This window comes from Jaculus jaculus, chromosome 4 (assembly GCF_020740685.1).
Source record: "Jaculus jaculus isolate mJacJac1 chromosome 4, mJacJac1.mat.Y.cur, whole genome shotgun sequence".
In the NCBI taxonomy this organism is placed as follows: domain Eukaryota; kingdom Metazoa; phylum Chordata; class Mammalia; order Rodentia; family Dipodidae; genus Jaculus; species Jaculus jaculus.
Window position 1 is genome coordinate 168,549,085 of NC_059105.1, and position 25,749 is coordinate 168,574,833.

The 25,749-nt window shown below is 45.3% G+C and overlaps 1 protein-coding gene across 3 annotated transcripts in view; it reads right to left on the reverse strand.

The window, feature by feature from the left end:
• The window catches only part of Sidt1 (SID1 transmembrane family member 1), a 136,152-nt gene that overhangs the window by 7,740 nt on the left and 102,663 nt on the right, over positions 1-25,749 (reverse strand). For 2 of the 3 annotated variants that reach the window (XM_045148086.1, XM_045148085.1), the window contains exons 15-22: positions 23,570-23,643; positions 22,424-22,547; positions 22,126-22,243; positions 15,244-15,380; positions 13,724-13,832; positions 9,311-9,325; positions 7,890-7,966; positions 3,627-3,673 (exon numbers count right to left, since the gene is read on the reverse strand). In XM_045148086.1, coding sequence (XP_045004021.1) covers positions 3,627-3,673; positions 7,890-7,966; positions 9,311-9,325; positions 13,724-13,832; positions 15,244-15,380; positions 22,126-22,243; positions 22,424-22,547; positions 23,570-23,643 — 701 coding nt within the window. The remainder of the gene's footprint in view (positions 1-3,626; positions 3,674-7,889; positions 7,967-9,310; positions 9,326-13,723; positions 13,833-15,243; positions 15,381-22,125; positions 22,244-22,423; positions 22,548-23,569; positions 23,644-25,749) is intronic. The other variant, XM_045148087.1, reaches the window with a different exon arrangement.

Here is a 25,749-nt window from a genome sequence, read left to right on the forward strand (position 1 = left end):
GGAGAGATGGCTTAGTCGTTAAGGCGTTGGCCTGCAAAGCCAAAGGACCCAGGTTCGATTCCCCAGGACCCAGGTAAGCCAGCTGCACAAAGTGACACATGCATCTGGAGTCTGTGTGCAGCAGCTAGAGGCCCTGGTGCTCCCATTCTCTGTCTGTTCTCTGTCTCTCTCTCTCTCAAATAAAAAATAAAATAATAAAATAAATAGTCAAAAACGGGCTGGAGAGATGGCTTAGCGGTTAAGGCGTTGGCCTGCAAAGCCAAAGGACCCAGGTTTGATTCCCCAGGACCCACGTTAGCCATATGCACAAGGGGGCGCACGCATCTGGAGTTGGTTGTCAGTGGCCAGAGGCCCTGGCATAACCATTCTCTCTCTCTACCTGCCCTATCTCTGTATCTCTCTCAAATAAACAAACACAAAATATTAAAAAAGACAGCGCTGTAAGATACAGTCATATATTGCTTCATGACTGATACATTTTGAAACATGCATAATTAGGTGGTTTTGGCATTGTGTGAGCATCAAAGTGTTTCTACACACACTCAAGTAGGCACTGCGTCACTAGGTATCTTGTCCTATGGGAGGGACCACTAGGTGATATGTCAGATGGCCACTGCATCACTATCTACTGTCTTGTCTCATGGACCCTTATTGTATGTGGGATCCTCTATTGACTGAAATGTCTTACGATGGTGCAGGACTTAAGAATATTACTTAACATGTAACACAATTAATGTTTAACTGATACTTCTTTTTTTTTAAATTATTTTCTAGGTAGAGTCTCGTTGTAGCCCAGGCTGACCTGGAATTCACTATGTATTCTCAGGGTGGCCTCAAACTCACGGTGATCCTCTTACCTCTGCCTCCCAAGTGCTGGGATTAAAGGTGTGCGCCACCATCCTTTTAGAACATTCCTATCTAGTGACTATGAGAAGGTCCCATAGGTAAATGTACTATAAACAGTCATTTTTCCCTCTTTGGTTGAAATGAAGGTTCTGTTCCTAAATCCTCCAGTTTTTTCATGATTATGGAGTATAAGAAATGCTGGAAAGAGGGTCATTGAGTTTGCAACATGGTCTTGTGTTTTGGAAATGGCCATGGGCAGTGTGAAGCAGGTTTGCTGGTTGCCTGTATGGAGACCCCATGGGGCCATGAAGATGAACCGTGGCTTGCAGTGGAGACCCAGTGGAGATGCTGGAACCATGACAAGGCCTGCCAAGGAGAGTTGCCAGCCCTGGATGAAGTTTTCCAGGACTGTGAGTGGCCTAGCTGGAGGGGCGGAATTGGAATGCCAGTGACTTGTTGCTGGTTAGAATTATCGGACTTGGAGACTTGTCACTGACTAGAGTTGTTGGACTTAGAATTTGAGTTTGATGTTTGTCCTGGTTGTTTTAAATCTTGTATTGGTTAAATGTTTCTTTGCTATGCCCAATGCCATCTTTTGCAGTGTGAATATTTATTCTGTGCCATTATGGGTTTTTTGAGGTTATTTTTTGGTATTATGGCTCAGTTAAAAGATCTTGAACTATGGGGATGTATGAACATCATTGGAATTGATAAAAACTATGGGGGCTTTTAAGGTCAGACTGAATGCATTGTATTTTACATCATGTATGGATATCAGTTTATGGGGGCCAGGGGTGGAATTGGTGGTTTGATGCAGGTGTCCCCCATAAACTTAGGTGTTCTGAATGCTAGGTTCCCAGCTGATGGACATTTGGGAATTAATGCCTCCTGGAGGGAGTGTATTGTTGGAGGTGGGCTTATGGGTATTATAGCCAGTTTTCCCATGTCAGTGTTTGGCATACTCTCCTGTTGCTATTGTCCACCTTATGTTCGCCAGGGGGTGATGTCCACCCTCTGCTCATGCCATCATTTTCCCCTGCCATCGTGGAGCTTCCCCTTGAGCCTGTAAGCCAACATAAACCTCTTTTTCCCAGAAACTGCTCTTGGCTGAGTGATTTCTACAAGCAATGTGAACCAGACTGCAACACACTCTAACTCTAGATGACCTGGAACTCATTCTGTAGCCCCAGGCTGGCCTCAAACTCACAAGTGCTGAGATTAAAGGTGTGTGCTACCATGTCTGGCTTAAAGTTACTTATTTGTGAGTTAAAGTTGCCAGTTAAACTTCTCACATATTCCAAGCAAGAATGGGCTGCATAGGATACTTTCAGCCAAAATATTGGACTTTTATTTATTTTTATTTTTATTGTAAGTTTTAAAAAGTATTTTATTTTTATTTATTTGAGAGAGAAAGGGCTCCCAGCCACTGTAGACAGATGAACCCCAGATGCATGTGCCACCTTGTGCATCTGGCTTACATGGGTCCTGGGGAATCGAACCAATGTCCTTTGGCTTTGCAGGCAAATGCCTTAACCCTTAAGCCATCTCTCCAGCCTCTATTGTACTTTTATAATTGGAGTTCATTTGAGAAAATAAGACCAAGGGGGTGAAGAGAGACAAAACAAAGAAGGACATAAAGGGGCTAGGGCCTGTCTCTCACACACACAGAGTAAGAAAGAGAAATTCAACAGAAGAGAATACCTATTGCATAGTCTTCATGCAAAGTTCTGCAAAACAATGTAAAACTATATTGCATTTTTACACCTATCTTTTATCTATCTGTCTGTCTGTCTATGTATCATCTATCCATTCATCCATCTGTCTGACCTGTCCACACCACATAGACATGTGTCTTGCTGAGCAGATAAACACGAGCAACGTTCTCCATCAATGCTTTCTTTGCAGGAGGGAAAGTGCTTCTTCAGCAAGTCTCTAGGATAAACACATTTGTACCATTTATTTATCTATCTATTTATTTACTTATGAGAAAGAGGCAGGGAGAGAGAGAGGAGGAGAAAGGGTATGCCAGAGCCTCCAGCCACTGCAAACGAACACATGTACCACCTTGTACATCTGGCTTACGTGGGTTCTGGGGAATTGAGTCTGGGTTCTTTGGCTTTGCAGGCAAGTGCCTTAACCACTAAGCAATCCCTTCAGCCAAGAAACCTCTCTTTAATTTCAGATTAAAAAAAAAAAAAGTCAAGGGGAAACTAAAGCACATGTTACAGATATTAAAAAAGCTAAAAAAGATATCTGGGCTGGAGAGATGGCTTAGCTGTTAAGGTGCTTGTCTGCAAAGCCAAAGGACCCAGGTTTGATTCTCCAGGACCCAGGTAAGTCAGATGCACAAGGTGCCCATGCATCTGGAGTTCACTTGCAGTGGCTGAAGGCCCTGGTGTGCCCATTATTTCTTTTGCTCTCTCCTCTCTCTCTCTCTCTCTCTCTCTCTCTCTCTCTCTTCCCCTCCCTCTGCCTCTTTCTATCCTCAAATAAAAATAAATATTAAGGGCTGGAGAGATGGCTTAGCGGTTAAGTGCTTGCCTGTGAAGCCTAAGGACCCTGGTTCGAGGCTCGGTTCCCCAGGTCCCACGTTAGCCAGATGCACAAGGGGGCGCACGCATCTGGAGTTCGTTTGCAGAGGCTGGAAGCCCTGGCGTGCCCATTCTCTCTTTCTCCCTCTATCTGTCTTTCTCTCTGTGTCTGTCGCTCTCAAATTAAAAAAAAAAAAAAAAATTAAAAAAAAGAAAGGTTAAAAACAACATTTTCCTAAAACTACTTACAAGGACCAGTTAACCAGGTTTCCCACAATGAGCAACACCATTCTATCCTGGAAAAGAGGAAAGAAAGTGTCAGAGAGAGGGGTGCACATGCGTGTGGTCCGCCAAGCAGGATTTGGCCAATCTCACAGGGTTTAGAGGAGTTGAGCAGCCAGGCTCACCTCTCCCCGGGAGGCTCGGGGGTGCTGATTTCTCAGTGGCCAGGATTCTTCACAAGTGTGATTGAGGATGGATTTTCTGGTTTGTGTTCCTCAGTAACCCAACCATGAGAGGTGTTTTTGTTTGTTTTTATCGATACCCTTTAATTTTTTTTCTTTATTTATTAGAGAGACACACACACAAAGAGAGAGAGAGAGAGAGAGAGAGGGAGAGAACGAAAATTGACGCACTAGGGCCTCTAACCACCGCAAACGACCTCCAGACGCATGTGCCACCAGGCTTATGTGGAACCTGGAGAATCAAACCTGGGTCCTTAGGCTCTGCAGGCAAGTGCATTAACTGCTAAGCCATCTCTCCATTTGTGTTTTGTTTTTTGATGTAGAGTCTTGCTTTAGCCCAGGCTGACCTGGAATTCACTATGTAGTCTCAGGCTAGCTTCGATCTCACTGCACTAATCCTACCTTGGCCTCCTGGGGTGCTGAGATTAAAGATGTCTGCCACTACGCCTGGCAGGTTTTTTATTTTTTTTTTAGGCAAGGTCTCATCCTAGCCCAAGCTAACTCACTCTATAACCCAGGCTGGTCTTGAACTCACTGTGATTCTCTTACCACAGCCTCCAGAGAACTGGGATTAAAGATGTGTGTCACCATGCCTGGCTGATATATATACATTTGAGTTTAAAAAATTTTTTTTTCTGTTTTATTTATTTATTTGAGAGAGAATGAGGCCGATAGAGAGAGAGAGAGAGAGAGAGAGAGAGAGAGAGAGAGAGAGAGAGAGAGAGAATGGGCACGCCAGGGCCTCCAGCCACTGCAAACGAACTCCAGACACATGTGTACCCTTGTGCATCTGGCTAACGTGGGTGCTGAGGAATCAAGCCTCGAACCGGGGTCCTTCGGCTTCACAGGCAAGCGCTTAACCACTAAGCCAACTCTCCAGCCCACATTTGATTTTTTTAAGGTAGGGTCTCACTCTGGCCCAAAATGACATGGAATTAACTATGTAGTCTCAGGATGGCCTTGAACTCATGGCAATCCTCCTACCTCTGCCTCTTGAGTGCTGGAATTAAAAGTGTGTGCCATGACGCCCCACTAAGTTATATTTTTTACCTGTTCATGTGGTCCCCAGGGGTCCCTGCAGCTCGCAGACTTCTGGATTTACAAGACATCGTCTTAGCACTAAAGGTAGTGAGCAAGGGAGACAATGCAGAGGTCCGCCCTGAAGGACAGTTACCCTAGTGGGCATTTATTTGACATCTGTTCCTGCTCCTTCACACACTATTTAACACTTCTGGGCACTATGTCATTATACCTTTTTATTGGCATGACCATTTAACTACTACATTTAAAAAATATTTTATTTTGGAGGCTGGAGAGATGGCTTAGTGGTTAAGGTGTTTTTTTTCTACAAAGCCAAAGGATCTTGGTTCGATTCCCCAGGACCCACATTAGCCACATGCACAAGGGGGCGCATGCCTCTGGAGTTTGTTTGCAGTGGCTGGAGGCTCTGGTGTGCCCATTCTCTTTCTCCTTCTCTTTCTCTTTCTCTCTCTGTCACTCTCAAATAAATAAATAAAAATAAACAAAAAATTAAAGTTTGAAAAAAATATTTTATTTTCATTTATTGATTTGAGAGAAAATGATAATGGGTGCACCAGGGACTCTAGCCACTACAAACAAACTCCAGATGCATGTAGCACCTTGTGCATCTGGCTAACGTGGGTCCTGGGGATTGAACCTGGGTCTTTTGGTTTTGTAGGCAAGTGCTAAGCCATCTCTCCAGCCCTTAACTACTATTTTAAAATAGCAGTTCTCTGCCTTTCCAGGTGACTTATCCTGGAAATGGAAGAAACATCCTCATTAAAAGAATAACAACATCTATTCATCCAACAGAATGCCAGAATCCAGAACATGGGCACACAATGCTGGTGGGGATGTGGGACAAGAACTTTCTGTTCATTGACACAAGGCTGGTGGTGGGATCCAGAATTCTTTTGCTACTGTGAAGGACAGTTTAGCAGTTTTATTTTTTTGGTGTTGTTGTTGTTAAACAAGAATAAGTACCTGTTTACCATGTGATCCAGCAACTACTCTCCTTGGTATTTATCCACATGAGTTGAAACCTTACACACGCACAAAACCCCACACATGATGGTTACAATAGCTTTTTCATAGTGACCTAAACTTGGAAGCAACAGAGGTGTCCTTCAGTAGGTTAATAGCTAAATAAACACTAGTAGCTTTAGATAGTGGAGTATTATTCAGCAACTGAAAAAAGGGACTCTGAAGTCAAGAAAAAAAAAATGGAAGAAACACAAGTGCATGTTATTAAGTGAAAGAATTAAAGGGCTGGAGAGATGGCTTAGGGGTTAAGGCCCTAGCCTGCAAAGCCAAAGGACCCAGGTTCAATTCCCCAGTGTCCATGTAAAGCCAGATGCACACAATGTGGCACATGTATCTGGAGCTTGCAGTGGCTAGAGTCCCTCTCTTTCTCTAATAAATAAATAAATAAATAATTTTTTGTTGTTTTGTTTTTCAAGGTAGGGTTTCACTCTAGCCCAGGTTGACCTGGAATTCACTATGTAGTCTCAGGGTGGCCTCGAACTCATGGTGATCCTCCTACCTCTGCCTCCTGAGTGCTGGGATTAAAGTGTGCCACCACACTCGGCCCACATTTTTTTATGTACAAATTCTTCTGATTATAAAAGACACATGTTCTTACTGCACCCCTGTGTGCCAAGCCCAAATGCATCACTAGATCTGATCACAGCACCATGTTGAGCCTGAGGACTTAGAGAGGGTGAGTGGCCTTGTCACTAGTCATCGTCAAGGTCACTGGTCAGTGAACCAAGCCAGTGTTGGACTTGGGCCATGGTCTCTTAGGTTCAGTATAGAAATGGCCAAAGATGGTATGAGGGGGAACTTTTAAAGATTATTTGAACCACTCAAAAATAAACACAGTTTTAAAATATTCTTGGGCTGGAGACATCACTTAGTGGACAAGGTGCTTGCCTATGAAGCCTAAGGACTCAAGTTTGATTCCTCAGTACCCACACAGGCCAGATGCACAAGGTGGTACATGCATCTGGAGTTTGTTTACAGTGGCTAGAGTCCCTGGAATTCTCATTGTCTCTCTCTCTCTGCCTCTTTTCTTCTCTCTCTCTAATAAGTAAATAAAATTAAAATAAATTTTAAAAAGATTAAAAATGTTCTTGCTGCAAAAAAAAACCCACCACCACAAAAGGGTATAATATAGAATGACCATGTGGTCCATTTTTCTCAGAACAATCCTGGTTTATATCTGCTGTCCTGGTGTGGCCATCATTATTAGTCTTTTTTTTTTGGTTTTTCAAGGTAGGGTCTCACTCTAGCCTAGGCTGACCTAGAATTCATTAGGTAGTCTCAGGGTGGCCTTGAACTCTTGGCAATCCTCCTACCTCTGCCTCTAGAATGCTGGGATTAAAGGCGCGCCACCATGCCTGGCCAGTCATTTCATTTTTACAGGGACCCTTCTCTGGATGATTATTTACAGACACATTCTGTCTCGATCTTTCCCCACAACAATTATCATAACTTGAAAGTTTGTCATATATATATATATATATACACATATATATATATATGTATGTATGTATGTATGTATGTATATATACACACACACACATGCAGATATCTGTATATCTAGATATTTCTTCTTTATAGACAAAACCGGGGCTATCATAGCTCATCCTTTTTTTAAATTATTATTTGAGAGTGACAGGCAGAGAAAGGAGAGAGAGAGAGAAAGAGAGAGAATGGGCACACCAGGACCTCCACTGCAAACGAACTCCAGATGCGTGTGCCCCCTTGTGCATCTGGCTAATGTGGGTCCTGGGGAACTGAGCCTCGAACCGGGGTCCATAGGCTTCACAGGCAAGTGCTTCTCTCCAGCCCAAGCGCATCCTTTTAAAAGAGTAAACTGTAGGCTTCAGCCACTAGCTGAACCCAGGCCACTCTAGGCCCTCTGGCCCTCTGGATGTGTGGACGTTTGAGGCACTGGCCCGCGCCTGGCCCTGCTGCTCCCCTGCATGCTGGGCGAAATGCAACGGGTCCAGATCCACGTACGTACCATGTACAGGGGCCGGCTGCACTGCTGGATGCAATCCGTGTAGACCACCATGGCAGCCCGCCGGAAAAGGCCCAGATCTGCCAGAGACACAATGGCGTGATGAGAAGGTGGCTCAGAGGACACAGTAAGCATGGGGAAATGACCAACGGGACGAGGGCTCGGAAGACGCCGCCTCCACTTTCCTGAAACGCATTAGAACGCACCAAGAGGTGGGCGAGAAGCGCACGCTTTCCACGGTGCAGCTGTCACGGCTGGGGCGCCCATGCGCGCCTCACACAGGGAACTGGCGAGGGACGCGAGGGACCCGCACGTGGGATTTAAGAAGGGCAGCTGACCACCCTTCCGTCTTCCCCAGCTCAGCTTCCTTGTGTTCACTCGTCACGCAGGTAGTTTCCTTACGGCCGAGGTGTTACAGGGCCCTCAGATCTCCCCTCAAACACCTGCTAAGATTCCAGTCCACACTGCTCAACATGGTTCCGAGTCAGTAAGGACTGAGCCAAGGGCTCCTGGGCTGTACAAAGTATGTCCAGAAAGTGTATTTGGCCGGACGTGGTGGCGCACGCCTTTAAGCCCAGCACTCAGGAGGCAGAGGTAGGAGGATCACTGTGAGTTCGAGGCCACCCTGAGACTCCATAGTGAATTCCAGGTCAGCCTGGGCTAGAGTGAGACCCTACCTCAAAAAAACAAAAAAAACAAAAACAAAAACAAAAAAAGTATATGTGTATTGGAACAATGGTCAAGACAGTGAGAGGAAGATAGGAAATTTAGTTACAATAGGGAGAAAAAGACAGGTGTGATTAAAGAAAATGCAGTCTTGCAAAAGGACAGTGCAGAATGCCACCACCATAGGAGTTCTAATTAATTTTTAAAAAATATATCTTTTTTTGTTTTTCTTTGTTTTTCAGGTAGTGTCTCACTCTAGCCCAGGCTGACCTGGAACTCCCTCTGTAGCCCAGGCTGGCCTGGAACTCACGGAGATCCTCCTGCCCCAGCCTCCAGGATGCTGGGATTAAAGGTGTGCACCACCATGCCCAGTGGGAATTCTAATTACTCCTTGAACAGAATCAAGGTCCAAGGTGAGCTGCTCTCTTTCTGTGAGCTGTCCACATCTGTTAACATCAAAAGCAAGACTAGATTCTAGTTCATGGAGCTGACATTAAAGAGAGAGAGTGGGTCACGCTCTGTGGACGGGCTCCTGCCCTAAAGGCTATCCCTGTGAACGTAAGGAGCGGGCCTGGTCATGGGATAGCCCGGAAGTACAGCACTGCTGGTTGGATTGGCCTTGGAGCCTCTCCCGGGATCCCCTTCCCAAGCAGCCTGCTGGGCGGGGAAGGAGGAGCAGTGCGCAGAGATGGCCTTCGGCCCGGTTGATCAAGGTGTGGAAACAACCCAGACCCTTAGGAAGGGCAGCAGGACGTTACCTGTGTCAGACACATCTGAATCAGTGGGAAGCAGAGGAGAGAGAAGAGAGACACGATTTGTAAGATGAACTCAAACAGGTCAACTACCAATCATTTTGTCTTTTTCTCAAAACACTCCTTCCCTCTCTCCCTCCTTCCTCCCTTCCTTCCCTCCTTCCTTCCTCCCTACCCTCCTTCTTCCATTCTCTCTCTCCCACTTCCTTCCTTCTTTCCTTCCTTTCTCTCTTTGCCCCTCTCTTTCTTTCCTTTTTTTTTTGTTTATTATTTTTATTTATTTATTTGAGAGCGACAGACAGAGAGAGAAAGAGGCAAATGGAGAGAGAGAGAGAATGGGCACGCAGGGCCTCCAGCCACTGCAAACGAACTCCAGGTGCGTGCACCCCTTTGTGCATCACATGGGTCCTGGGGAATCGAGCCTTGAACCGGGGTCCTTAGGCTTCACAGGCAAGTGCTTAATCGCTAAAGCCATCTCTCCAGCCTTTGTTTGTTTGTTTGTTTTCTTCTGAGGTAGGGTCTCACTCTAGTTCAGGCTGACCTGGAATTCACTCTGTAGTCTCAGGGTGACCTTGAACTCACGGTGATCCTCCTTTCCTTTGCCTCCCCAGTGCTAAGATTAAAGGTGTTAGCCACCACGCCTGTCTATCCTTCCTTCCTCCCTCCCTCCCTTCCTTTCTTTCTTGTGTGTGTTCATGTGGAGGTCAGAGGAGGACTCAGGAGGTGTCTTCATCCTCAGAACCCTGTCTCGCTTTCTTTGAGAGTCTCTCCCTGGCCGGTCCGGAGCTCATCAGTTAGCTTAGACTGGCTGTTTTGTGAGCCGTGGGGACTGTCCTGTCTCCCTTTTCCCCAGTGCTGGGATCACAGCTGCAGCACTATACTTGGCTTTTTTTTTTTTTTTTTTTTGGCAGGTACTACAGATTGAATTTAGGTCCTCGTGCTTGCATGACAAAGTTCTTTACTGACTACGCCATCTCCCCAGGCCCTAACTTTAGTGTAAAAGGTGTTTTTTAAAGTATTCTTATTTATTTATTAGAGATAGATGAGAGAGAGAGAGAATGGGCGCACTGGGGCCTCTGGCCACTGCAACAAACTCCAGACGCGTGCACCACCTTGTGCATCTGGCTTACGTTGGACATGGAAAATCGAACCTGGATCCTTAGGCTTCGCAGGCAATTGCCTTAACTGCTAAACCATCTCTCCAGCCCTGTAGAAGGTATTTTTTGCTCATCGTGAAGAACACAGACGCTTTCTGCTTATCTCAAATATTTGGAAGGCCACTTCTCAAAGAGTAACCCGAGGCTTTGATCTCTCCCGGTTAACTTTTAGGCAACACTTGCCATTTACGATCCATTTTCTCTTCTAACCAATCCCTGAGATCTTTTCACACAGTAGTAATCTGGGCAGGAAGCTCTATGGTTTTCTGTCCTACTTAAGACATGTCCTGTATCGTCATTGCTGCCTTTCCTATGTCCTGCAGATCCCGAGGGCCACAGAGAAAGGAGCACATGATTCTAGAGCAAGGGCAGTGAGGAAATGCGTGGAGAGCCACTGTCTGCTAATCAAGCTGCCTGCCTTGGAGGTGAACTTGAAGTTCGTGGTCACAAGGAAATAGCAAGCTTTCCTGTTCACCGCTAAATTCCTACCAGCCCTGGGAACAGTCTCTGGGTACAGAACTTGAAAATAATTTGCATCTTCCAGTTGCCCTCCTCCCTTGTCATGTGCCTCTCTCTCCTGCACCCTGCCCTGTCTTGTACTGCGTCACTGGGTCTCCTTCCAGTCCTGTAATGTGGACCCTGCACAGGAAGAGGCAGGGGAATGAACTCACAGCAGGTGTTTCCCCAGGGCTCTTCCTGTGAGGTTCTATCGGCCAGATTTGTCATTTAAAATGTAAACTGGAGGCTGGAGAGATGGCTTAGCAGTTAAGCGCTTGCCTGTGAAGCCTAAGGACCCCGGTTCAAGGCTCAGTTCCCCAGGACCCATGTTAGCCAGATGCACAAGGGGGCGCAGGCATGGAGTTCGTTTGCAGTGGCTGGAAGCCCTGGCATGCCCATTCTCTCTGTCGCCCTCTGCCTCTTTCTCTCTCTCTGTCACTCTCAAATAAATAAAAAACAAGCAAACAAAGAAAAGTAAACTGGGGCTGGAGGGATGGCTTAGTGATTAAGGCATTTGTCTGCAAAACCAAAGGACCCAGGTTCGATTCCCCAGGACCCATGTCTGCCAGATGCACAAGGTGGCACACGCGTTTGGAGTCCCTTTGCAGTGGCTGGAGGCCCTGGTGCACCCATTCTCTCCCTTCCTCCCTCCCTCCCTCTCTCTTTCTCTCTGTCAAATAAATAAATAAAAATATTTAAAACGTAAACTCTGGTGTCACAGGACCAGGGCTGTGTTTGTTACCACAACTGACTTCTGCTTTCAATGCGCTGGAGAAAGCAGAACACTGTTTTCCATGAATCCCTTCCTGGTAGCTTGTTCTGTATGACTGCACCCTCCTTTGGACTGCATGCATATGCCTATACAGTGCACCCAGGGCTTTGAGATATTCTTGGGAGACACATTATCGACATTATGGTAAAGCTAGTGACCATCGAGTTAAATGGTGAAGAGGAGAATGTGTAATGTGTTTTAGTGTTTGTTTGCTCTTCCAGATAGGGTCTCACTATGTAGCCAGGCTATACTTGAACTCACCATCTTCCCCGTTCAGCCTCCGGAGTGTTGGCATTACATGGTGTGACTAGGTTTCCTATTCTAGAGAACCCTCGGTACCTGTTGGTTGAGGAAGCTATGCAGTAAAGGGAATGGATAATCTTTTCTTTTCTAGAGCACATTCCAAATTCCTGGATCCCCAAATCCCCCTTCCCAGGTGAGGCAACCTGGGTTTGCTCTTGGCTACCTGCTCGGGTTTATTTTCCTGAGGTCAGATAGGCCCAATATTATACACCTCCACGGGCAAAGAACGGCCATGCGGTGACTGCGTGGCATGTGAATAGACATGTGTTCATATATCTTCCTTTCTCCCTCCCTCCCTTCCTTTCTTTTTTTTTCGAGGTAGGGTCTCACTCTAGCTCAGGCTGACCTAGAATTCACTATGTAGTCTCAGGGTGACTTTGAACTCATGGCGATCCTCCTACCTCTGCCTACTGAGTGCTGGGACTAAAGGCGTGTGCCACTATACCTGGACTTTTTTGATTTTTTGAGGTAGGGTTTTACTGTAGCCCAGACTGACCAGGAATTCACCATGTAGTCTTAGGGTGTCCTTGAACTCATGGATTGTCCTACCTCTGCCTATCGACTGTTGGGATTAAAGGTGTGCGCCATTACACCCAGCTCTTCTTTCATTTTTATTTTAATTTTTTTGTTTATTTTTATTTATTTATTTGAGACCCACAGACAGGCAGAGAGAGAAAGAGGCAGATAGATAGATAGAGAATGGGCATGCCAGGCCCTCCAGCACTGCAAACGAACTCCAGATGCATGCGCCACCTTGTGCCTCTGGCTTATGTGGGTCCTGGGGAGTCAAGCTTCAAACTGGGGTCCTTAGGCTTTACAGGCAAGTGCTTAACTGCTAAGCCATCTCTCCAGCCCCTCTTCTTTCATTTTTAATAGGGTTTAGCCTGCTTCATAACTTTGAAAATTTCATAGATTTGACTTGTAGTCTTTTATATGTGTTCTTTCCCTAGCATCTGCCAGTATTAGAGGTAGGCCTATGTTTATACATGATCTTCTTTGAAGCTTAAAAAAAACCAATATTTGTTTGACTCCCTGTACCTTAAAATGATTTTTAAGATTCAAATACTCTAAATCCACTTGAATTTCTTCCAGCGAATGATGATTGGCAGCAGATCCCAAGCTGATATTCACAGAGCACTCGGTGAGGCTCCTGCGTGGCAAGCTAGTCTCAAACAGTTTTAGCTCAGGCTGCAGAGATGGCTTAGCGGTTAAGCGCTTGCCTGTGAAACCTAAGAACCCCAGTTCGAGGCTCAGATTCCCCAGGACCCACGTTAGCCAGATGCACAAGGGGGCGCAGGCCTCTGGAGTTTGTTTGCAGTGGCTGGAGGCCCTGGTGTGTCCGTTCCCTCTCTCCTTTCTCTCTCTCTCAAATAAGTAAAATGTGCCTCTGGGTGGTACTAGTGGCACGCTGGGCACACCACTCTCCTGTTGATACACTTTCAAAGTTTTGCGCTGTGAAGGGTTTGCAGCCAGCAGGCGGAGGTACACCTCAGCTCTGAGGCATGGCAAGCCGAGGTTCTCAGCTGAAAACAGAAACGGGAAGGAGGGCTTATTGCAGTCCTTGGAGACAATGCAACATGGCAGAAGATTCAGAGTATGAATTCACGGTGACCTGTGGCACCTTTATTTCAGGTGAGAGAGGGCACTGTGCGTCCTGCATGTGTTTACTACCAATGACAGGTGACTCACCTATCTTGAAGCGGCCCATGTAGTAGATCTGGGTGCTGAGGGCCAGGGAGGCGAGGATATGGATGACAGAGAAGATGATCCAAAACCACACGTCATTCTTTCCAAACACCTAGGAGCAAAGATGGAGGTTACCTTCCTCTAGGGTTCTCCTAGAGAACTCTCTAGAACATTCTGTCCTATCCATGCTGAAAGGAATCAAACGTGTGCATTTGGTTTTCTCTCAGAACTCAAGGTGGGCGGGTGGGGGCTTTCTACTCAGCGGACAGGAAACAGAATGGCTGCCTAGCGAAATGAAAACCAAACTAAGTGGAGTTAGGGAGGGAGTTAAACAACAGCAATGAAGAGCCATAGCACTACAGCTGGGGAATGACCGCCCTTTCGCACAAGAGAAGACGGCCTATTGCCCGTGCAGTTGGGAAATCATCTGGGGCTGGAGAGATGGCTTAGCCATTAGGGTGCTTGCCAGCAAAGCCAAAGGACCCAAGTTCTGTCCCCTAATACCCACATAAAGCCAGATGCACAACGTGGCACATGTGTCTGGAGTTTATTCACAGTGGCTAGAGGCCCTGGCACTCTCTCTTCATCTGCCTCTTTCTCTCTCTCAAATAAATACATAAAATATTTTTTTTTTAAAAAAAGAAAGTCATTTTTATTCTTTCAGGTTGCTGTCTCCAATCAGCTTATACACCCTATTCCTATCTGACATGACTTAGGGTCCACCTTAAGATTCAAACCGCCCAGAGATAGTTTGACAGGTGCCCATTGCATACTTCAAAATTATTTAACTGAGGGCTGGAGAGATTGCTCAGTGGTTAAGGTGCTTGTCTGCAAAGCCTAAGGACCCGGGTTCGACTCCCCAGTACCCACGTAAAGCCAGATGCAAAGTGGCGCGTGCATTTGGAGTTTGTTTGCAGCGGCTGGAGGCCCTGGTGTGCCCATTCTCTCTGTCTCTATTCTCTCTCTGCTTCTAAATAAATTAAAATATCTTTAAAAAGTACTTAACTGAGTAAGAGTGCTATGAAGGGACTCAAGATGACAACTGTGACAAGCGAAGGACTATGGTTAATTCAAACCCATGAAACCCAGGCCCGGCAAAGAAACAAGCAGTAAAAGTCCCCCTGTGGTGGTTTGATTCAGGTGTTCCCCATAGACTTAGGTGTTCGGAAGGCTAGTCTCCCCAGCTGAAGGCAATTTGGAAATTAAAGCCTCCTAGAGGCAGTGTATTGTTGGGGCTGGGCTTATGGGTGTTGTAACCAGTTTCCTCTTGCCAGTGTTTGGCACACTCTCCTGTTGCTGTTGTCCAACTTATATGGGCACTTATATGGGTGATGTCCACCTTTTGCTCATGCCATCATTTTCCTCTGCCATCGTGGAGCTTCCCCTGGAGTCTCTAAGCCAAAATGAATCCCTTTTATCCCCACGAGCTGCTCTTGGTTGGGTGGTTTCTACCAGCAATGCGAACGTGACTGCAACGCCCTCCCCAGAAGGACACTTTTCAAGGTAGATGGAGAGGGACGCACCACTCCTAGGACGGTGAGCATGGTGACCACGGCGAAGGAGGCATAGGCTGAGTAGGCGCTGGCATTGATGTCCGGGTGGCGTGTCTGGTACAGCTTCAACATGCAAAGGCCCGCGATCACGTACATGAAGGAGGTGTCTGAGGGACCAGGACGAGAGGCCGAGTGAGCCAGGCGCGGGGTGCACGCCTGCAACCCGGCACTCTGGAGGCGGAGGTAGAAGGATTGACGTGAGTTCGAGGCCACCCTGAGACTACATAGTGCATTCCAGGTCAGCCTGGGCTAGAGTGAGGCCCTATCTCGAAAAACCAAAAAGCCAAAACCAAACCAAAAAGAAGTTGAGTAGGTCACAGGTACGTGACACCTTAGGATTTTCTTTAGTGCCTTTCATCTTCTTTGATCTTATTTATTTATTTAAAAAAATTTTTTTTCTTTTTGGTTTTTCGAGGTAGGGTCTCACTCTGGTCCAGGCTGACCTGGAATTAACTCTGTAGTCTCAGGGTGGCCTTGAACTCATGGTGATCCTCCTACCTCTGCCTCCCGAGTGCTGGGATTAAAGGTGTGAGCCACCATGCCTGGCTATTTTAAAATATTTCTTAAATATTATTTATTTATTTGAGACGGCGAGAGAAAGAGAAAGAGAGAGAATGGGCATGCCTGGGCCTCCAGCCACTGTAAATGAACTCCAGATTCGTGCGCCACCTTGTGCATCTGGCTTACGTGGGTCCTGGGGAATCAAACCTGGGTCCTTTAGCTTTGCAGACAAGTGCCTTAACAGCTAAGCCATCCCTCTAGCCCTACCTTATTTATTTTTATTATTGTTTTATTTGAAAAAGAGAAAGAGGAAGAGAGAGACAGAATGGGCATGTCAGGACCTCCAGCCACTGCAAACGAACTCCAGACATATGCACCACCCTTGTGCATCTGGCTAACATAGGTCCTGGGGAATCAAACCTAGGTCCTTTAGCTTTGCAGGCAATGCCTTAACCACTAAGCCATCCCCCAGCCCTTTTATCTTATTTTTAGAGTGAGTAAGAGTGAGAGAGAGAATTGGCATGCCAGGGCCTCAGCCACTGAGATTGAACTCCAGACTCTTGCGCCACCTAGTGGGCATGTACGACCTTGTGCTTGCCTCACCTTTTGTGGGTCTGGCTTCCGTGGGATCTGGAGAGTCGACCATGGGTTGCTAGGCTTTGCAGGCAAGCGCCTTAACCACTAAGCCATCTCTACAGCCCCCTGCACTATTTTCTGCCCTGAGTGTATGGAAGTTTCTAACATAACAGCCACAAAAGGCATCATCTCTAGGAAGATTCCATATAGTTAATTTCTAATCCTCCCTCCAAGACTGTTTAGCTCACAGAAGGGTGAGTAAACATCTACCTAACTTGCAGAGGCGTTTGCAGACCTGAAATCCCCAGTGGCAATAGTTTTGACAGTATGACTCTAAAATGAGTCTCAGGTGTGTGTAGGAAGCTGTTCTCAGCATTTTGGAAGAGAGCTGCATTCATTAATGGGCATATATGCATAACATTATAGCTTAATGGGATATAGCTACATACTTGATATAGATCAGTTGTATTAGAATAATGCAATGTCTGTGTCACTCAAAAAATCAGCAAAAAAAAAATCTAAATGCCTGTCAATGACAAATGTCAATCTTGATGTGGGGGAAACGAAGCTTTCACAGAGCAAGCGTAAGTGGAAATTGCTACTCTAGAGAGAAATTTGTTCAATTTGGTAAAAGAGAAGACACACAAGCCAGGTGATACAAAAGTCTTACTTGTTGGACCACAGAGATGACTTAGGGGCTAAGGCGCCTGCCTGCAGAGCTTAATGACCTGAGTTTGATTCCCCAGTACCCACGTAAAGCTGTATGAACAAAATGGTACATGCATCTGGAGTTTGTTTGCAGTGGCTAGAGGCCCTGGCACACCCATTCTCTCTCTCTCCTTGCAAATAAATATAATACTAAAAGAAAGAGACACAGAAGCCAGGTGATTTAAAAGTCCTACTTGTGAGGGGCTGGGGAAATGGCTTAGCAGTTATGGCATTTGCCTGTGAAGCCTAAGGACTTGGGTTCAATTCTCCAGGACCCACATAAGCCAATTGCACAAAGGGGCACATGTGTCTAGAGTCTGTATGCAGTGGCTCGAGGCCCTGGAGTGCCCATTCTCCCTTCCTCTCTGTTTCTTTCTCTATCATAAATAAATAAATATATATATTTTTTTCTTTTTAAAAGTCCTACTTGTGGAGGTGGAGAAATGATTCAGTGGTTAAGGTGCTTGTCTGCAAAGCCTAAGAATCCAGGTTTGATTCCCCAGTACCCACCTAAAGCCGGATGCACAAAGTGGCACATGCATCTGGAGTTCATTTGTAGGTGCTGGAGGCTCTGGTTCACTCATTCTCTCTCTTTCTGCCTCTTTTTGTCTCAAATAAATAAAAAAAAAATTTTTTTTTTTGAGGTAGGGTCTCATTCTAGCCCAGGTTGACCTGGAATTCACTCTGTAGTCTCAGGGTGGCCTTGAACTCACGGCAATCCTCCCACCTCTGCCTCCCGAGTGTTGGGATTAAAGGCGTGCACTACCATGCCCAGCAAAATATTTTTTAAAAAGTCCTACTTGTAGGTATCCTAGGGAACCTCTCTTTTTTGTTTATTTTTATTTATTTGAGCATGACAGAGAGAGAGAGAGAGAGAGAGAGAGAGAGAGAGAGAGAGAGAGAGAGAGAGAATATGGGCGCACCAAGGTCTCCAGCCACAGCAAACGAACTCCAGATGCATCTGGCTTATGTGAGTCCTGGGAAATCAAGCCTGGAACCAGGATCCTTTGGCTTCACAGACAAGTGGCAAGTAGTTAGCCGCTAAGCCATCTCTCCCCAGGAAACTCTCTTTTGCCTTGTGTCTACAACATGTAAGAATGCTGAAACATTATATGTAATAGCAAAATATTGGCGAAACCTAAATGCTTCCTGAGGAGTTGATAAATTTTGTAATAGAGTGCCAGTCCTCAAAATGGGATGAACTGTACATTTTTGATTTAGCTTTGATAAATTCTGTTGAAAGAAAACCTGAAGACTTCATGGCACAATATGATGGAGTAACAATTAGCCACAAATGTAGCAAAAACTTAAAAACAAATTGGAAGAATTAATACCAAATTAGTCATCATTGTCTCTGAGGAAGGAGGGACAGGGCCATTTAAAATGGTTCAAAATAGGATCAAGATGGCTACACTTCATTACAATAATTTTTTAAACTGAGTCACAATGTTTTATTTCTTAAAAAAAAAATAGATCTAGGGCTGGGGAGATGGCTTAATGGTTAAGCGCTTGCCTGTAAAGCCTGAGGATCCCGGTTCGAGGCTCAATTCCCCAGGACCCACGTTAGCCAGATGCACAAGGGGGCGCACGTGTCTGGAGTTCATTTGCAGTGGCTGGAAGCCCTGGTGCGCCCATTCTCTCTCTCTCTCTCTCTCTCTCTCTGCCTCTTTCTCTCTCTGTCTGTTGCTCTCAAATAAATAAATAGATCTGGGGCTGGAGAGATGACCTAATGGTTAAGGTGCTTGCCTGCAAAGCCAAAGAACTCAGGCTCACCTCCCCAGGACCCACATAAGCCAGATGCACAAGGTGGCACATGCATCTGGAGTTTGTTTGCAGTGGCTGGAGGTGCCCATTCTCTCTCTTTTGCTCTCTTCTCAAATAAAAAAAAATAAAATATTTTTAAAAATAGGGCTGGAGAGTTGGCTTAGTGATTAAGGCACTTGCCTGCAAAGCCTAAGGACCCAAGTTCCACTCCCCAGCATCCACGTAAAGCCAGATGCAGAAGGTGGTGCAAGTGTCTGGAGTTTGTTTGCAGTGTCTAGAGGCCTTGGCACACCCATTCTGTCTCTCACTCTCTCTCTGCCTCTTTATTTCTCACAAATAAATAAATAAACTAAAAAAAAAAATAGATCTAGGGGCTAAGGAGTTGGCACAGCAGTTAAAAGTGCTTGCTTGCAAAGCTTGCTGCCTTGGGTTTAATTTTCCATTTTACCCACATAAAGCCAGATGGGCATTTGTTTGTAGCAGTAAGAGACTATGGTGAGTGTGCATGTATACACATACATATGCAAATAAGTAAGTCATTAAAACTATATAGATTTTAGGCATTTATTTGAAAGTGTTGATTCCTTATACTGAGTAGTGAATGTTAACATTATCTGTAGTTTTCTCTATTAAAAATATTTTCTAAGTCCCTCAAGTCAGTTTTATTTAGAGTGCCATTCCCTTTCCCACAATATTAATTCAGTTATACAAGTGAGGGGAGAAAACATAACATCCAACATGTTCATTTTATTTCTCTTTACCTCTGAAATTTCCCCAAAACTAAAAGGAATTAACATCATCTACTGCATCCAAAAATGTATCCATAATAAATTAGATTTGTGAAAAAAAAAGAAAATAAATAATTTTTTAATGTAATATTTACATTGTATTTGGTAGGTAAGCAATCTGCACATCATTTAATACACACAGGAGGATGTGTATAGATTATATGCAAATACTACTCCATTTTGTATAAGGGACTTGAACATCTGAGGATTTTAATATCTGTGGCGGATCTTCTGAAAATAAATAATTTTTTAAAATGAAGATTTCAAGGCTGCAAAGCCTAATAAGCCTTGTTTGAATCTTCAGGTCCCACATACCCAGACACACAGTGATGCAAACACACAATGTCACACATGCGCACAAGAGGAACAATGCATCTGGAGTTCATTTGCAGCAGCTCAAGGTCTTGGTGTTCCCATTCTCCCTCCCTCTCTCTTTCTCTTTCAAAAATGGAGATAATGATGATATCTAACTTTCAAAATTAGTATGCACAGTAAATGAGAAAATGCGTAATTACTGGGTAGAAATAGTGTTGTGATAACTTAAATTTATCTTTAGATGAGGCCAGAGATGAAGGGGTTGATTTTTACACCAAGGAGGAAATGAGAATGCTGAATATAGAGAATGAATTTAAAAGTTACTCTCTGATGACCACATTCATGGAGTATGTAAAATGGCTGAGTGATTATTAAAAAAAAAATGTTTTCTATGGCCACAGAGATGGCTTAGTGGTTAACGTACTTGTCTACGAAGCCTAAGGATCCAAGCTAACTCCCCAGAACCCTGATAAGCCAGATGCACAAGGGGGTACATACATCTAGAGATCATTTGCAGTGGCTAGAGGTGCACCCATTCTCTCTCTCTCTCTCCCTCTCTCACAACAAATAAGTAAAAATAAAAAAAAATTATATGTATTGTTCTAACAAAAAAACTATGTTAAAAAATTTTTCAAAGGGCTGGGCAGGTGGCACACACCTTTAATGTCAGCAGGCACAGGTAGGAGGGTCACTGAGTTTGAGGCCAACCTGGAACTACAGAGTGAGTTCCAGGTCGGCCTGGGCTAGAGCCAGACTCTACCTTAAAAAACCCTCCAAAAATATTTTCTAATAGAACATTATATGTTACAGAATTTCTGTGGTGTTCTAACAGTCAAATATCAGAGGAATAAAAACCACACAAATTGATTATTTTTAAAAACCATTACCTTTACATGTGGCGGACATTTTTTAAAATTTCTTTTTATTTATCTGAGAGCGACAGACAGAGAGAAAGAGGCAGAGAGAGATAAAGAGAGAATGGGCGCGCCAGGGCCTCCAGCCACTGCAAACGAACTCCAGACGTCTGCACCCCCTTGTGCATCTGGCTAATGTGGGTCCTGGGGAATCGAGCCTTGAACTGGGATCTTTGGCTTCACAGGCAAGCACTTAACTGCTAAGCCATCTCTCCAGCTCTGGTGGACATTTTGGCTATCGTTTCAGCTCTTCCCTTCCTCATTTTATCAGTTATTTATTATTTTATTTTAATTATAGTTTCGAGACAGGTCTTACTATGTATCCCAGCACTTGGGAGGCAGAGGTAGGAGGATCACTGTGAGTTCAAGACCATCCTGAGACTACATAATTAATTCCAGGTCAGTCTGGGCTAGAGCAAGAACCTACCTCGAAAAAGTAATAATAAAAATAAAAATAAAAATAGCCTGGCATGGTGGCACATGCTTTTAATGCCAGAACTTGGGAGGCAGAGATAGGAAGATCATTGTAAGTTCAGGGCCACCCTGAAACTACATAGTGAATTCTAGGTCAGGTCAGCCTGGGCTAGAGTGAGACACTGCCTTGAAAAACCAAAAATAAAATAAAATAATAAAATAAAATATAAAAAACCCAACAAACAGGTCGGGCACAACTAAAGAGGTCACATAGGTAAGCTAGCCTCAAGCCTCTGGCTTTTATACCATGAGCAGTCAGACAGTGTAAGGCCAGTCCAATCTGAACTGGGGTTTCCCATTACTTTCACCATGAGCAGGTGAATTGCTTCATTAGGCCAAATTACACAGAACAAATGTGCTTGGCAGCAATGCTTAGCCTGTCCCCTGCATTTGGGTCTCACCATGGAATCAACATTACCATTATTTTATCTTCTAAAAGGTGGTCAGAGAGTAAAAGAGGTACAACATTGGACACCTTGCCCTGTGGAAAGATCCAATCTGATCATTTCATCTCACCTTAAATGCCTTCTGTCTGTCTGTCTGTCTGTCTGTCTTTTTTTTTTTTTCCTGAGGTAAGGTTTTGCTCTAGCCCAGGCTGACCTAGAATTCACTCTGTAGTCTCAGGGTGGCCTCAAACTCACACTGATCCTCCTCCCTCTGCCTCCTGAGTGCTGGGATTAAAGGCGTGCGCCACCACACCCGGCTTCAAATGCCTTTTAATTCTTACAGGTATGAATGTGACAATTTCAAACGGGACCCAGGACAAGACTCCTATAACTCAAATCTGTGTAGCTGACGTAAGTTCTAATTACCAAACTGGAAATTGGAGTAGTTGGGGCACACGTGGTAACAGGCACTGAGCACACCTTCCATCATCAGTGCGATGCCCATGGCATAGAAGAGGCCGACGTGCTTGGGAATCCCGTACTCCTGAGAAAGGACAAAGGCGCCAGTTAGTGACACCCTCTGAATCCAGAAGCACGTGCTCTAATCTCTGGTGTCTCTTACATACTATGGGTGTCATCACACCACCTAGCCACATGTCTCACCCTTTCGCTGATCTATTTGGGGTCACGGGTCCTACCTGTGATCTGCCCAGTCCCTGCTCACCATCGCAAAGATGTCCTTGGCTTCCAGGGATCTTCGATGGAGAAGGTCCCGGCGCAAGACTATCAGCAGGAAGAGGAAGCCCAGGAGCACGTGGCCCACGTTGCTGAGGATGTTGTTGAAGGCACTAGATGGGTGAGTGAGAAATGACCATGAAAGTAGTTAAGAAGATTCAGAGAGGGCTGGAGAGATGGCTTAGTGGTTAAGGCACTTGCCTGCAAAGCCAAAGGACCCAGGTTCCATTCCCCAGGACCCACGTAAACCAGATGCCCAAGGTGATGCATGTGTCTGGATTTCTTTTGCAGTGGCTGGAGGCCCTGCTGTGACCATTCTCCATACATACATGAGTCCTGACCAAGTTCTATTCCAGACGGGCAAGCACTCTAGGCAGACTGTGGACGGGAATTCTCACGGGTGGACTCCCACACTGTCAGCAGTCGGGCCTCCAGTTGTGGATTGCAGTGTAAGCAAAGACAGATTGGGAAATCAAAGCTGGTTCTGGAGTGGAAAACCAGGTTCCTGCCTCCCTGGTTCTTCTCAATTCACCCAGCTCTGGTGGCTTGGGGACAACCATGGAGACTGCACACCTTGAAATGAACCCTGACGTCACTAGCAAGTCTTTACCCATCTGGGCCCAAACATCTTCATCTAAAAGGTGGAGGGAGGGTTGAAGGGATGGTTTAGTGGTTAAGGCGTTTGCCTGTGAAGCCTAAGGACCCAGGTTCAATTCCCCAGAACCCATATAAGCCAGATGCACAAGGTGGCACATGCATCTGGAGTTTGTTTGCAGAGGCTGGAGGCCCTGGTGCGCCCCATTCTTTCTGCCTACCTCATTCTCTCTCTCTCTCTAAATAAATAAATAAAATATTTTTTTAAAGTGGAGGGAATAACGATGTCTATCTCATGAGCCTAAGTGACTAAGATTGACTAAGACAACAGGCTCAGGCCATGGACACGTGCCATGACTGCTCGGGATGTGATGTGTCCAGTCACTGCCCACTCCTCAGTGGGTTGTTCTCAGGAACGGCAGCAGCCTACCCTGACCAGGGCAGTTTTCCATAGCTGTGTTTCATGTAGTTAAAAACTGATGTCACAGTAGACAGGAAGGAATCTCTAATGCTTTGTGAGTGACTTCAGGACTCAGTTTACCTCAGGACGCCCAAGGGGTGAGCGCAGAGGAAGTTGTAGTAACAGATGTCCTGGTTCCCAGTGACATTGACCACCTGTAAAATCAAACGCAAAATGAGGACTTTTCTCTCTCTATCCTCTGAGCCCTGCCTGAAGTCATAAAGAGCACACAGGGCTCACAGGGCAGTGCCCTCCAGTGGTTAAAGGTGCACCCCGTGCTCCCTGTCAGCCGCGGGATGGGTTGCTGTCAGCCAGTTACATGACAAACACGTTTCCCATGATGCTGTCTCCTCGCTGTGCATGGAAGTGTTCTGTGCGCCCCACTAGGTGGCTCCAAGATGGAAGTCGACTAAGCGTGAGTCCTTTGTCGCCATAACAGAAAGATGATGAGGGCTGAGAGCTTAGTCACTAGCTAAAGGCACTTGTCTGTGAAGCCTAAGGGACTCCCAGGTTCGATTCCCCAGGACCCACGTAAACCAGGTGCACAAGGTGGCACATGTGTCTGGAGTTTATTTGCAGTGGCTAGAAGCCCTGGCATGCCCGTTCTCTCTACCTGCTTCTCTATCTCAAATAAATAAATAAAAGCTTTTAAAGTTTTAAAATTAGCTGGGCGTGGTGGCGCACGCCTTTAATCCCAGCACTCGGGAGGCAGAGGTAGGAGGATCGCTGTGAGTTGGAGGCCACCCTGAGAATACAGAGTTAATCCTAGGCCAGCCTGAGCTAGAGTGAGACCCTACCTTGAAAAACAAAAACAAACAAAACAAAAAAGTTTTAAAATTGATGATAAAAGGATGTTACAATTGAGAACTGCCTTTTAAATCTCTCTTGCTGCATCCTCTTTTCTTTCTTTTTTAAAAACATATTTTATTTATTAGAGAGAAAGAGACTGAAAGAGAATGGATGCACCAGGGCCTTCAACCACTGCAAACAAACTCCAGACACATATGCCACCTTGTGCATCTGGCTTACATGGGTCCTGGGGGATCGAACCTTTGGCTTTGCGGGCAAACATCTTAACCGCTAAACCACCTCTGCGGCCCTGTGTCCACTTTTCTAGATTAATGCAGGAGGATATGGAGCTGCCCCATTCTCTGAGTGGAAATGACAGCCACTGAGCAGGTAGACTAGGGAGTATGCATTTAGTTTTCTGTATTCATCCCCTGTCCATCAAAAACTTACTCACAGCTGTGGCTTCTGAGAAGGCCCCAAAGTAAGCGAGAGACTATTTAGATTATAAATCGTGGTGTTCAAACCTCATAAAGTGTTTGTCCTCATTATGTAAAAAGAATAACACAGCCTAAATACTTTTAGACCATTAGCTGTCTAAAGCTGATGTACGCAGAATCAATAGGAATTTAAGCAATGTTGGTGTAGGCTCCACTCTCTGAGACCCTATTTTGTGTGTATTATATCCTGAACTTTGGGTTTCCTAATGGTATACCCAGGTGGTTTTAATGCACAGTGAAGTTTGCCATGGCATGACACACCTTTAAGTGATGTGTCATTCTAACTGAGCTTTCTTGAGTTTTTAAGTATCAAGATATTATATCTGGAGGATTTATACTTAAGAGTGACCTGAACACAGATTAAATTTCTGCTTTGCTGACCCTGGATTCTAGGGTCCTGTAAAGGAGAAGTGGGTATTCTCCAATGGTCTTAATATTATCTTTTTGTTTTTCGAGGTAGGGTCTTGCTCTAGCCCAGGCCGACCTGGAATTCACTATGTAGTCTCAGGCTGGCCTCAAATTCACATCCATCCTGTTACCTCAGCCTCCCTGGTGCTGGGATTAAAGGCATGCGCCACCACGCCCAGCTGTTTTTATTTTTTTATTTTTATTTTTTTTAAATTATTTATTTATTTGAGAGTGACAGACACAGAGAGAAAGACAGATAGAGGGAGAGAGAGAGAATGGGCACGCCAGGGCTTCCATCCTCTGCAAACGAACTCCAGACGCGTGCGCCCCCTTGTGCATCTGGCTAACATGGGACCTGGGGAACCGAGCCTTGAACCGGGGTCCTTAGGCTTCACAGGCAAGCGCTTAACCGCTAAGCCATCTCTCCAGCCCTGTTTTTATTTTTTTAATATTTATTTATATGAGAGGGGAGATGGGTGCTCTAGGGCCCTATGCCCCTATAAATAAATTCCAGACTCATACACCACGGGCTTTCTGTGGGTACTGGGGAATTGAGTCCTGGGCCAT